General features: G+C 33.1%; 1 protein-coding gene across 2 annotated transcripts in view; it reads right to left on the bottom strand.

Annotated features, from left to right (window-relative positions):
- Positions 1-13,434, bottom strand: part of LOC106061290 (DNA-directed RNA polymerase I subunit RPA1-like) — a 29,799-nt gene that overhangs the window by 16,066 nt on the left and 299 nt on the right. The window contains exons 1-12 of one of the 2 annotated variants that reach the window (XM_056030341.1): positions 11,761-11,778; positions 9,317-9,473; positions 7,959-8,086; positions 7,206-7,407; positions 6,343-6,541; positions 5,478-5,703; positions 4,809-4,937; positions 4,495-4,629; positions 1,789-1,938; positions 691-911; positions 409-532; positions 88-171 (exon numbers count right to left, since the gene is read on the bottom strand). In XM_056030341.1, coding sequence (XP_055886316.1) covers positions 88-171; positions 409-532; positions 691-911; positions 1,789-1,938; positions 4,495-4,629; positions 4,809-4,937; positions 5,478-5,703; positions 6,343-6,541; positions 7,206-7,407; positions 7,959-8,086; positions 9,317-9,473; positions 11,761-11,763 — 1,758 coding nt within the window. In that variant the 5' untranslated portion in view covers positions 11,764-11,778. Of the gene's footprint in view, positions 1-87; positions 172-408; positions 533-690; positions 912-1,788; positions 1,939-4,494; positions 4,630-4,808; positions 4,938-5,477; positions 5,704-6,342; positions 6,542-7,205; positions 7,408-7,958; positions 8,087-9,316; positions 9,474-11,760; positions 11,779-13,434 lie in introns of those variants that run through there. The other variant, XM_056030343.1, reaches the window with a different exon arrangement.

Here is a 13,434-nt window from a genome sequence, read left to right as displayed (position 1 = left end):
AATATTTGAATATACACTCCTTGAAGTTATTAAAAGTTTACTAAGGTACTGCCTGTGTCACATGGTATACTAAACTAGAAAACTGACCTTGTGGACCTGCATACTGGGTTTATGTAGAGTAGGCTGTCTGTTCAAAATCAGATAGTCACCATTGATCAAATGACGATTGACCTGTAAACACATTTCACAAATTAAACATTTAGCTTTCCCTTGTTTTTTTCTATGTGAAATGAAGCCTTGAAGTAGCATAAGTTATACTAAATGAAAATATCCCTCTTTAGCCCAAGCAAAATAAAATGAATATTTAACACATGAAAATTTCCTTTAGTAGCACACCCCATTAAAAACTATTATTTAATATTTTCTACAAGGCAATAAATGTAGCTAAATATAGATGCCGAGACTCACTATTTTAGATCCAGACACATTCTTGTCTGGCACCAGCAACTGTTTGGCCACAGCTTCCCTCTGACTTGCATTACTTGGATTCAGTTTTACGACAGTGCCATCTTCACTGACCACACTGACAGCACTGAGAAACAAAACATTTTCTTATTTATACCCAGATACCAGAGTAACAAGTGTATGGTAAATAAGGAATAATAATTTTAAAAAAAAATGGAAAATAAAACCAACTTAACTATAATCAAGTCTCATACTACCAAGATATGACCAGTAATGAATTGTTACCCTGGATAGATATCGGGGCCATTGATAACCAACTGCCGCAGCTGATGTATGTTCCATGGAGTCACCCTCTGAGGATACGTGAGCTTGGAGGCAAAAACCATTGGTATTCCAATTTCATTGGTGGATATGTAAGGGTCAGGGGAGATGACTGAGCGGGCAGCATAGTTAACACGCTTTCCCATCATGTGCATCCTAAACAAACCTTGCTTCTTCTCCAGTAGCTTTTAGAACAGACAAATATCAATAAACAATGGCCAAAAGAAAATCATTAGCATCTACTGTTTATTCTACTTTTAAATTTTCGTTAACCTAATTGAATGTACATAAGTTCTTGAATAAACATGTTTGTTTTTTTTTAGTCATATGACCTGTCATAACCCTACATGTCTTTACCTAGTATTGAAAAAAAAAAAAAAGAACACTTACTGAGATTGAAAAAAAAAAAAAAGATAGTCATAATTTTGCTTTTAAATCTAACAACAGAAAATAGAATATATGGATGAATAGACTTCCATAATTTAATGATAATTTCTATACAGTGATTAAAGAACTGATTCTGTATTAGAACTGAACTAAGAGATTTCGCTAACATTTTTAACAAATAAATTTTCAAATGCCATGTACATGCTCTGATAAATAGAATAAAGTCCTAACATTTGACTTTTGTTTTTATGTGAATGAATAAATATAAAAAGTTTAATGTTTCCTGCTTACAGTGTTAACAATTTTTTTTTATTGTTTTCTTTTTGCAGGATAATTTTACATTTATCCTAATTTTTCATTAAACATTCACATGCTCCAATTAACTCTAGTAGCTTATTAAAAAAAACTTCAAACACTGAATGGTGGGAGGATAGATTTAAATCTAACTCAGCCCACAACAACTGAGATTCAAATTCCACGGCTTTGACTTTTTTTCAGAACATGACAGCATGTAACAGAAACATTACAGCGGAGGTTCAATTGTTCTCTAAAATTACATGTAAAAATGTATCAAGCATGTATAATGTAACATGACATTAAATGTTTTTGTTTTTTTGGTAAGTAGTTCACCTCGTATGTTTTAGTCTATAGGTGTTTATCTCACACTAACCAGACCTGTTTGATTCCGATCGACTTGTCTTGAGAGAGTTTATCTAGGTCACTGTCCAGCACTACATTGACCTTAGACTGTAGCCTCAACCACGATGCCATAATTTTCTGAATATTAATGGCCACGCTCTCAGCTGTTTCTGGCAAGGTTAATCCCTGAAAGGAGAAACATTTACTAATACATTTGTCAACATTTTCAAATTTCTGAAAAACTCTTAGACCTGTTCATAAATTAAATACATTAAAAAAAACAACAACAAAAAAAAACTTAGATATTCACACAATATGTCATCTATAGATCTCCCAGAAACCCTAAGAAGAGTTCCTCTGTCTCAATGGCCAACATTATGATATTATGCTGGAGAAGGTTTAGTTCAAGAACTTAGACCAGGATTACAGCCTTGAGTTAACTGTAAATAGATATGTTTACATGGATAGACCAAACTAATTCATCCTTTTGCAAATATTAAATTTCAATTATCTTATCTTATATAATACAGACGTTACTTCAAAAAAGAAGATGATTACGTCCTACGCGTCATGCATTTAGTCATGCATATTAACCAATGACTTAAATTCTGCCAAGTCACTGGTTTTCCTGGCTAGCTCAGGCAACCCATTCCACGCTCTAATAGCACTAGGGAAGAAGGAGTATTTGTACAAATTTGTCCTAGCATATGGGACGAGGAATGTGCCTTTATCTTTGTGTCTTTCAGAGTATTTTATTAAATTTTGTTTTTGTATTTGAAGATTATGGTTCAGTGTTTTATGTATGATTGCTACTTTACTTTTGAGCCTTCTGTCCTGAAGGCTTTCTAAATTTAGTGATTTTACTAAAGGTGTTACTCTAGTCAAATGTGAATATTCGTTTGTTATGAATCTCACTGCTCTATTTTGTGTCTGTTCCAGTTTCTTAATGTTTTCTTGAGTTGAGGGGTCCCAAACGGAGGATGCATATTCTATTATTGGCCTAACCAAGGTTAAGTAACATTCTAGTTTTATGTTCTTATTTGATTTATAGAAATTTCTTTTAATAAATCCTAATGCTTTGTTTGATTTTTTTGTAGTTTCATCAATATGTGGATTCCATGATAGTTTTTCATTTATTATAACACCTAGGTATTTTGCGTTTTTAGTCTGTGATACTGGTTTGCCATGAATAAGATAAGTGGAATTAATTGGTTTTAGTTTTTTTGTTACTCTTAACAACTGACATTTTTCTGGGTGGAAAGACATGCTCCAATTTGATTCCCATTTCTGTAATTCATCTAATTCTCTTTGTAAAATATCTGTGTCTTGTGTTGTTTTTATTGTTCTATATATTATGCAATCGTCTGCAAATAATCTGACTTTTGTTCCTGAACTAATGCAATTTGGTAAATCATTTATGTAAATTAAAAATAGTAGTGGACCCAAGACTGTACCTTGAGGTACACCTGAGTTTACTGTTATCGGTGTTGATTTAGAGCCATTTATTATTACAGTTTGTTCTCTCCCTATCAGAAAGTCTTTAATCCACTGATGCAGTGGACCATTAATGCCGAAATATTTTAATTTTTTAAGCAAACTATGGTGGTGAACTTTGTCAAAAGCCTTAGAAAAATCTAGTAAGATAGCATCTATTTGTTCACTATTATCTAAACCTTTTGAAAAATCATCAATTAGTCCTATTAGTTGTGTTTCACATGATCTATATTTCCTAAAGCCATGTTGGTATGGTGTGAGGACATTATGTTTGTCTAAGTGGTTTATGATGTTGCTACATATTATGTGTTCTAGGATTTTACATGTGATGCTGGTAAGTGATACTGGTCTGTAGTTCCCTGGGTCAGATTTTTCTTCTTTTTTAAATAGGGGGGTGACATTAGCTTCTTTCCAGTCCTTTGGTACTCTGCCCTGGTTAAGTGAAGCCTGAAAGAGTATTTTGAACACTGGGGCTAGCTCATTACTTAGTTCTTTGAGTAATCTAGCTGGAATACCATCAGGTCCAGAAGCTTTATTTGGTTTGGTGTTGGCTAATAGTTTTTGAATTCCATTTTCTTGTACTACTATATCTTCTATGTTGTCTACTTGGTTCAAATTCAGTAATATGTCTTTGTCTCCTGGGGCTGAGAATGCTGATGCAAAGTATTTGTTTAGAATGTTTGCTTTAGTTTCATTATCATTATGTATTATGTTATGTTCATCTTTTAATGGCGCTACGCCTGTTGTTTCCATTTTCTTAGACTTAATGTATGACCATAGGTTTTTGTTGTTATCTTTAGATATTACATTGTTTATGTATTCACTCTGCAGCTGTCTGCTTACTTTTTGGGTTAAGTGTTTAATTTTTAGTTTTTTTTTTATTTTTTAGGTCTATTCAAACACCCTTTAAATTAAGATCATTTTGATTCTCAGTTCATCTGGATCAAGTGATTTTTGGCTAAAACAGAATTTGTTAGGGGCCTAAATAGTAAGTGTTGTACTTAAAAAGGCTGGATTATCTTTTTTCTATATTTCTTTATTCTGTTGGTGAGTGGTATTTAAGCACTCCCACATAACATCTCAAACAGATTACTCAACATCATCTACACTACACTCAACTAGCAACCACCAACACAGGTAATGTCTATCCTATGTTAATTTTCTTCCAATTCAATTTTTCACTGCCAGATTAAGTCAGATAGAATATGTTTTATCATTAAAATGTTGAATTTAAAACTGTTAACTTACAAGAACATTGCCTCCAGCTTCCAGCCGCTTGTTATACAGTTGCAGCAAGTCTCTCAATGTTACACACTCCTTGATGATATTAGACAAGTTGGCTGTTTGTGGGTGTTCATACTTGCGCTCTTTCATCACACTTAGCTGAGATGGAAATCAAATATCTTTAATAATGACCATATCAAAAAATTTTAACACACACCACTACTGTACTTTTTTCTACTTGTAAATTTTAACGCCATAACAGTATTTCAAACAGATGAAAAATATTTCAGACTTTTAACAGTAAATTTAAACAAAAATGAAAGAAGTGAGAAGCTTACTGGCCGAAAACGTGACGGTGGGACTGGAAGGACATCCAAAAAGAATACATCTGTAGGGCAATCAGCCTTTTTCACTGTTGCCAAAAATGGAAAAAGTTGTTTCAGGAAATCTTTGCTATTATCCCACACCTAATTATTATAGATAAGATATGTGTAATTAAATGCATTATTATAACAACAATATCACTGTATGTATATAAATACATAAATATACATACATAAATAAAATCTTTATCATCTTTATTATTTGTATTACAATAACATAACATTATAATTATAGAAAACCAAAATATACATTCACAGCAGACTTACTCAAAATTTACATGTGAAATGTTAATATCAGATAGTGGAATTTTATTTAATGACTTGAATGCCAGGGGAACAAAAGAGGAGTTTTTGTGTCTGTTTGCCTTTGCTCTCTGTGTCTTGTATCTCTTTTGTGATGGTAAAATCACAAAATTCTTACCCAAAGGGTGATTTTTTTATTTATTTAATTATTTAACATGTCAATATGTTCTAAAGCTAGTTCTTAATGATGTAATAGTGATTGAAAATAATAGAAAGGGAGAGAAATGTATAAGTGCTTCAAAATAGTTACTGAAGTATTATTAAAAAGAAAAAACTTAATGTATTCATTACAGAATTAAAATGCAAAGAATATTCTTTTACCATTTTAATGTGCTCTCTGGCAATATTAGGAGACAAGATGCACCGCTTGTGTTTTGACTTTAAAAAGTTTTCCAATTCTAACTGTAACTGGTCATCCATTGGTGAGGAGGTCACATCAGGCCCAAGTGTTTCATTTGAATTAGGACTAGACTGCTGGTTGTCCATTTCCACTGCATCATCCACTGCGGTTTCTGTTCCTAGGTTGTTATCTTCGACTTTTTTGGCTCTGTTATTTTTAAAAAATAAAATTGATGTAAACCAATTTGTCTTCATCACATAATAATTGAAAGACTCCCAAGTACCAACATTTATTTTTTGTCTGAAAAATGTTGGTTTCTTTTTGAAACACTCAAATTCTAAAAAAAAAAAGGTAGCATGTACATATATGAATCTGAAGACATATGTTTATTTAAAAGAATAAATCATCATGACACGTAGATCATAACATAGACTTTTTGTTCAACTTTCATTATTGTTTAAAGGATTAGCAACTAAATTTATTAATCCTGAGAGTCAAAAACAATTTAAATGACCAAGCCATGCAAGGGCAGATGAGGGAGAACTTTTGCCTTAATATTTTTAATACCGTAGCCTATCTTCATTCTTCTTTAGCATGCTGGTCCAATTTCTTTAGTGGACAAGTATCACTTTAGGGCTTAGTTAGTTGTTTATTATTTATTGAGATATTAGAACCTAACAACACCACTACAATAGCTCTGTTGAATGCTTCTTCAGTTGAAGTAATTAGCTCCCCTTAAAATTCTGCAAGCAATGCATCAAAAGTACCAACTTTTGGTGGCTTGTGGCTCCTAAGGGTTAGAAATATTCAATATAGACAAAACAGTTTAGATTATTTTTTACGTACATAACTCTTTTTTTGGAAGATCTATCGTCTGACATTGTGCCAACAATTGTTTGATTATACTCAGCTTTTAGCGACCGGTTCTTGGTGTGGCAATGTAAACAAATAGATTTTGTCTTAGCCAACATACGTAGTATCATGGCTACAGTTTGGTGTCTAAAAGTGATGATGTTTTTAGATAGGACAGATTCATCTTTGTCACCTGAAAAAAAAAATCATCCACAACATTTTCCCAGCTATTTTTTTTTTACACTTGGAAATAGGAATTACGTACAAAATAGAAGACATAATTAAAAATTTTTTGTTATAAACTTATAACCATCAAATTAATTGCATATAAAACTCTGTTCAAACATTATTCACTGATACAACTGCACAAAGAATTTATATTAATGACAACAACAAATAAAATTAATACATTAGTAGTGATATAAATAGAATAAGTAATTCTAATAAAATAAAATTTTCTTTCTTGTGACAGTTTATCAAGACCGCACTAAACCAGCCCATTGTAAAATGTAGACTTCATCCCATACCCAAGGCCACCTTTATAACAAAAGGTGTAATGAAGCCCCAATGCTGAATTCACATTTAGCAAATGCCTTATCCTCATTATATCAATAATAAGTGGGATATGTGGTACGGATGCATAAACTGCTAGGCTACCTAACATGGAGTCTCCAGTTCAAATCCTGACGAAAGCAAGAAAGGTTAAATTGAGATGTGTTTGCCCAAAGGCAGCAGGGAAAACCTTCTCCCAGATCCCCCCTCCCCCAGATGTTTACAAAAAGAGATTGGACCAGAGTGGATTGAGCACAAAAAACAGGCTATACAAAAGCAATAAAAAAAAAAAATTATGTATGTACCTTGCAAAACATTTGTGTAATAATCCTTCATCTCCTGTATTATAACATCCTCTGCCAGTTCAGAGTTTAAAAACCTTTCTATCATGTCCTCAGCTTGAACTAAAAATCCTTTCTCAAGGAGCTTGAGCTGATAAGTGTACAGCTTCATGTGAGCATTTCTTAAGCCAAGTTTATGGCAACCCATACAACTGCCTTGTAACAACTGTAATACATTAACACTTTCATTACATTTTCTAGCACAAAATGCACAGGATGACTCAATGTAAACTTATTCTTTTTGTAACATGTAGATATATTACTAATTAATTCATTATTAACAAAACAAGCTATCTAGTAGCATTATAATTGCAGGGTCAGTAAGGCAGTCATCTCATGTGACATTATTCCATATCTTTTGGATCATATCAAAGAAAACTAATTAAATCAATGGAGTGACATTTCATTTTACTTCTGATTCCAGAAGGTTTGTTTATTCTCATTGCTGCCAGAATAAAATAAGAGTATAGTTCAGTTGTAAATCTGTGCTTTTTTAATTTGTCCAGATTTATTATTTGAATTCATTAATATTGTGCATTTATATTTTTATGTGCATTTTAATTGTGTTTGTGTTCAGAAATTGTGTCACTAGACTTAGATCTAGAATTACTAACCAGTAACAAAAACAGATATTTTTGTAACAATGTTACAGAATAAAACTAATGAAACAAAAAGTTGTTATCTAAACCAACCAATCAGCTTTCATTAAATGTTTACCTTTAACAAAATTTTAAAGAACATTGGATTAAAGACCAAAACTGGTAATTTAATGTGACCAAAATGCCCAGCGCAGTTTCTCTCACTTTGCCCACATGTTTCACAGCGGTCATCTCGTCTACTGGGACCTAATGTGAAAAAGTGAAATTCAGATTAGCAAATAGCTCAACATTTAATCAAAATATAAAACATTTTATGTTTATTTATCCCACTAATAGATAACATACTAATACATTGTGAAATGTCTTTAAATTTGACTGCTTAACATCTATAGGCCTATGCATATTTGCAAAGCACAAAACTGCCATCTAATAAAGGAACACTGACTCTCTTAATCCTTTGAATAGTTCCTGTTCTCTATGCACCTCTTTTTTTCTGTGTTGTTTAGCCCTAACTGAAGCAACACATTACACTTCAGCTTCCGCAAGGAATATATTTAAATATTAGCATTAACAAAGGCAGTAAGACAATATTATGATTAAATGCTTTAGATGCTAATATTTGCAGACAACCAAATGAGTTCAACATGGTCCTTTTCATTGTTTAATATTAAACGCAGATGCAGATTATTTGTTTTTAATAACTAAAGGATGTTATAAGTTTGCCTGCATGAGTGAGACTGAAATATTAAAAACAAGATTCAGTCAAACGTTTTCATCAAACTAATTCAAGAGGTTGCACATTGTTAAGATTCTTACTGTAGAATATATTTTATATTTTCTTCTTATTTTTGAAATGTCAAAATAAAATTAAGTAATTTTATTACTTGTGTTTCATTATTTATTCTACATTCCATCTTATATAGTGTTGAGTACAAATCGTAGTGTGAATGTGTGGTGAGAAAATGAAGTAACGTAAGCAAGGTTATAATTGACATATATTATTATTTTGTTTTGGTATAATAATAATTTCTTTTTCAGTTCGGTGGATGTTCATTTTCAAAATAAGAAATTTTAAATTTTAAGTGACTAGTGTGAGAGCAGATTCTTTTTAATGTGTTAACATTTTCTTTGCAAAACATCTGCTACATAGTTCAAACACTAAACTAAACAATAAGAAGAATAACAAGATCAAAAGAAAGAAAATCATCTTTGTTAAAAGTCACCACTTATTAAGAAGTTTTTTAGGTTTTCATTTTGACTATAAAAAAAAATTGATTCAGCTTTCATAATTTAATACCATTTGGAAATAATGCTGTCCAGCAAATGATTTTCCATTACTTAAATTGGATGGCTATGGATGGATCTTACCTTCAAGACAATTCTACAATATAATATTAGTCTTAAAAAGTATGTAATAACCCTTTATTGGAATTGTGAACAAAACAAGAAATATATAACAAATATGTACAAACTTACCCAGAGCTGGATCATGGAGACCACCAATAACAGCATTCTGCAATAAATCAAAAGTCTGTGGACTCACTATCTCCTTTACACTTAGCTCAAGAATTTCTTGCTTGCTATACACTCGGAAATCTGCACTGGTTAGAATCCAGTGCAAGGTATCCATTTCCTAGAATAAGAATTAGAGATATTTAAATATAATAAAGACATACCGAGTTTATCATGTTATTAGTAAACTGACTTTATTGTTACTCCTCATTCACATGGGACTGAATACAATAAGCTCAGTCTAGTCTATACTATAACACTAAGTATAATCTTTACTAACTATTTTTTTTTAGTTTAGAATGTCTAGATCTATAGACTATGTAGATCTAGAATGCCTAGATTCTAGACCTAGTCACCCAACCCACTAGTCACCAGAATAGATTTAGAATCCATTAATCTTTCTAGAATCTAGATCTAGCTATTAATAATACCATAGTCTTAGTCAAGTCACTACTAATCTTATCTTATAAAATACAGACGTTACTTCATAAAAGAAGATGATTATGTCCTACGTGTCATGCATATTAACCAATGACTTAAAATCTGCCAAGTCATTGGTTTTCCTGGCTGGCTCAGGCAACCCCATTCCATGCTCTAATAGCACTAGGGAAGAAGGAGCATTTGTTCAAATTTGGAATGAGGAATGTGCCTTTATCTTTGTGTCTTTCTGAGTATTTTATTAGGCTTTTTTTAATTAGAAAATTTTGGCTCAGTGTTTTATGTATAATTGCTACTTTACTTTTAAGTCTTCTATCCTGAAGGTTTTCTAAATTTAATGATTTTACTAAAGGTGTTACTCTAGTCAAATGTGAATAATCGTTTGTTATGAATCTCACTGCTCTAGTTTGTGTCTGTTCCAGTTTCTTAATGTATTCTTGAGTTGAGGGGTCCCAAACAGAAGATGCATATTTTCTATTATTGACCTAACCAAAGTCATACAACGATAATCTAGTATCACATACGAATAGATCTAGTATAATAATAATGATATTAATTAGTTATATAAATATATAGTTCGTCCATCATGGTTCGATGATGACCACTTTGTCATCCAGAAGGCCGAGTGCTTTGCACTGGGGTTTTATGCCTCCTCAAGTTGCTGGTGAGACCTATGTGAGCCCGGAATGGTTGGCTGCACACTGGGCAGGTTATTCCAGCTGGAGCTAGTGTCGTGGGCCTTGCTCTTCTTCTGCCAGCATGGTTATCTTTTCCTCAGCAACCCGTGCGCCAGTTTTCACAGCACGACGCCATGACGCTCTGTCATGTGCCTCTGTCTCCCAGGTGGCTGGGTCTATGCTGAACGCCTTCAGAGAAGCTTTGAGGCTGTCCCTGAAGCGCTTTCTTTGACCACCTTGCGGGCGCTTTCCTCTGCTTAGTTGGCCATACAAGAGTCGTTTAGGGATGCGGTGGTCTTCAATTCTGCAGATCCTGCCCATCGCAGCTGAGACTGCATCAGGGTTGTATGGATGCTTTGCAGACCCGCTCTTCGAAGGACTTTTTGGTATTTTGTCTTGCCATTTGACATTCAGTATTTTTCTTAGACATGTCATGTGGAAGTGATTCAGTTTCTTTGCCTGTTAGTGTATACACTGTCCACGTTTCTGAGGCATAGAGCAATGTAGGGAGGATGACGGCTCGATAGATCCCTAGCTTTGTATTTGTAGTGATACCACGTCTGTTCCAGACATTGTTAGTCAGTCTGCCATAGGATGCATTAATTAGTTAAACTTGTCCTAACTAACTGTGCCCAGGCTTCAGCATAACTAGTATTTAATAAGCACCCTTGAGCCCCACTCCCAATCACACAGTGTTACTGAGTGTTCCCAGAGTGAGAGTCAGCGTCCCAGTTCCGGTGACCCTGACTGTGTAACAGTATGTAGTCTGTACTCACTTAAGTCTTAACTGTCTTAAGTTAAATCAGGTATATCTATCTAGATCTAGTATACTATAGTGACTAGACTATCAGTGCGCTCAGTCCCAGTCACACACTACACTTCACATAGTCAGTGAAACTGACAGTCACAACACACAGTTGAACACTAAGACTAAGTAGTATTACTAGCTTTACTCATTTTATCATTAGTCTACTAGATCTGTCATCATCTAGTAACAGACCGACAACAGTACCAGTCAGTGTGGTGGTCAGTAAACTCAGTAGTCTAGTGAGTAGACTGTAGACTGATCTTAGCCTGAGTAGACTAGATTTTATCTAGCTAGATCTAGATAATAAAAAATGTCTGATAATGTCATTAATCAAATCATTATGATCAATGATACTAACTATTAGTAATATTTAATAGTATACTCAGTATAACTACTAGTTAAAGGGAAACTCCAATGGTTTTTCAAATTTGAGTTATTGACATATTTAAATTCTGCGTAAAAAGTTGTAATAGTAAACATTTTACCATTTAGTATTTAAATGCTTAGAAACATTCATATTTAATAAATTAGTCAGTAGATTCCTGACATCTAAAAAAAAACGGGGTTCTTTGAGATTTTGTTTTTAGCTCAGTCAAACGTTACTTCCATCAACAATACTGAAAGAGAAACTACATTTAACCAATCGTATCGCTTCATTCTTACAGTAGCTGTTAGGCTTAGTGACAGCCTAGTCCAGAGCTATGGTACAGTTATATATATATATATAAATAGAGAGAGAGAGAGAGAGATCTAAAAGCATTAGAATAACCTACTTGAGAAAAAAAGTGACATTTTCATTAAGCCCCCCCCCTCTCCTAAAAAGTAAATAGATAGATCGTGTGTCTGACTGATTCTAACAAACGAGTCAGTGTAAGGCTAGTCTAGATAGCATGTAGTCGGTCATGACAAGACAACCAAGCAATAGTGTTTGTGTGTGTTGAGTGGTCAGGTGAGAAAATACACACTGCCCTGGTTAGTCATGCATGTAAATCTACTTTCAACACTCAATTTTTTCTTTGCTTACAAGAATAACAAGATCTAAATCTACTAACTGCATAGACGAAGATGTATTTCTTTTACGAGAATGTAAACTTTACTGTGTATGGTCTTTCGTTAAACAATAAGTCAATAGATTAAATTAATAGATTAGTATGACATCACATAGAAACCCGGTGAAAATCTGATCGTTTTGGATGCACATGAAAATTACACCAAAAAAAAAAAAACATCAATTACTAAGACTAAGTTATTATTGCAAATTTTTAAAAAATAATAATAATTACATTCGTTATCTGTAAATCAAAATTGATATTAGATCTAAATGATATTATAGATCTATATAAAAAAAATTGTCATAACGACAAAAGCATCGGAGTTTACCTTAGGACTACTACTACTACTCTACTAGTAACTAAGTAAGTTACTAGACTCGTACTAGGAGTAGATAGTAGATCTACAATTTAGTATTTATAACTAGTTACTAAACTAATGACAGATTATTAGATATGAGAAATTGAGTAGATCTAGTAGTACTACTACTAGATCTAGTAGTATCATCTACTATCTAGAATCATAGTGACAGTCATCATAATCATGATAATCTCATGATAATTGACATATAATTATAATGTAGAATCTCTAGCCCGGACTCTAGCCTACTCCTGTAACTGTGCCTGTGGTAACTCAACTGACTTAGACTTAATAAGTCTTAACTGAGCCTGACTGAGGCCTACTCCTACTCTCATTAATCATTACTCTGACTCTGGTCTCTAGTGACTCTAACTCATTGCCACCTTACTCAGTAACTGAGTAACTCTAAGTTAAATAAGACTCTAACTAAGACTAACTTAGTCTAAGTCAGACCAAGACCAAGTAGTCTAAGACAGTCTAATTGAAGTTACTAAGTGACTCTAAGTCTAAGACTAGTCTAAGAAGTCTAGACTGACTAGAGTGTCACTAGACTGACTAGAGTCTAGGGCCTAGGGCTAGGCTAGATTGTAGATATTAATATTAGATGATAAGTCACTAAGATTAGAATTGATTAGTCTGATTAGAATTGATTAGATAGATGTAGACTAGATATCTCGATCTAGATGTAGTCCAATCAATGACATTGACATGTTACTTGCTTGAGAATGTAGACCTAGCAGACTGTAAGT

The sequence above is a fragment of the Biomphalaria glabrata genome, chromosome 5, assembly GCF_947242115.1.
Source record: "Biomphalaria glabrata chromosome 5, xgBioGlab47.1, whole genome shotgun sequence".
In the NCBI taxonomy this organism is placed as follows: Eukaryota; Metazoa; Mollusca; class Gastropoda; family Planorbidae; genus Biomphalaria; species Biomphalaria glabrata.
The sequence above is the reverse complement of the archived record's forward strand: the minus strand, read 5'-3'. Positions and strand labels throughout refer to the sequence as shown.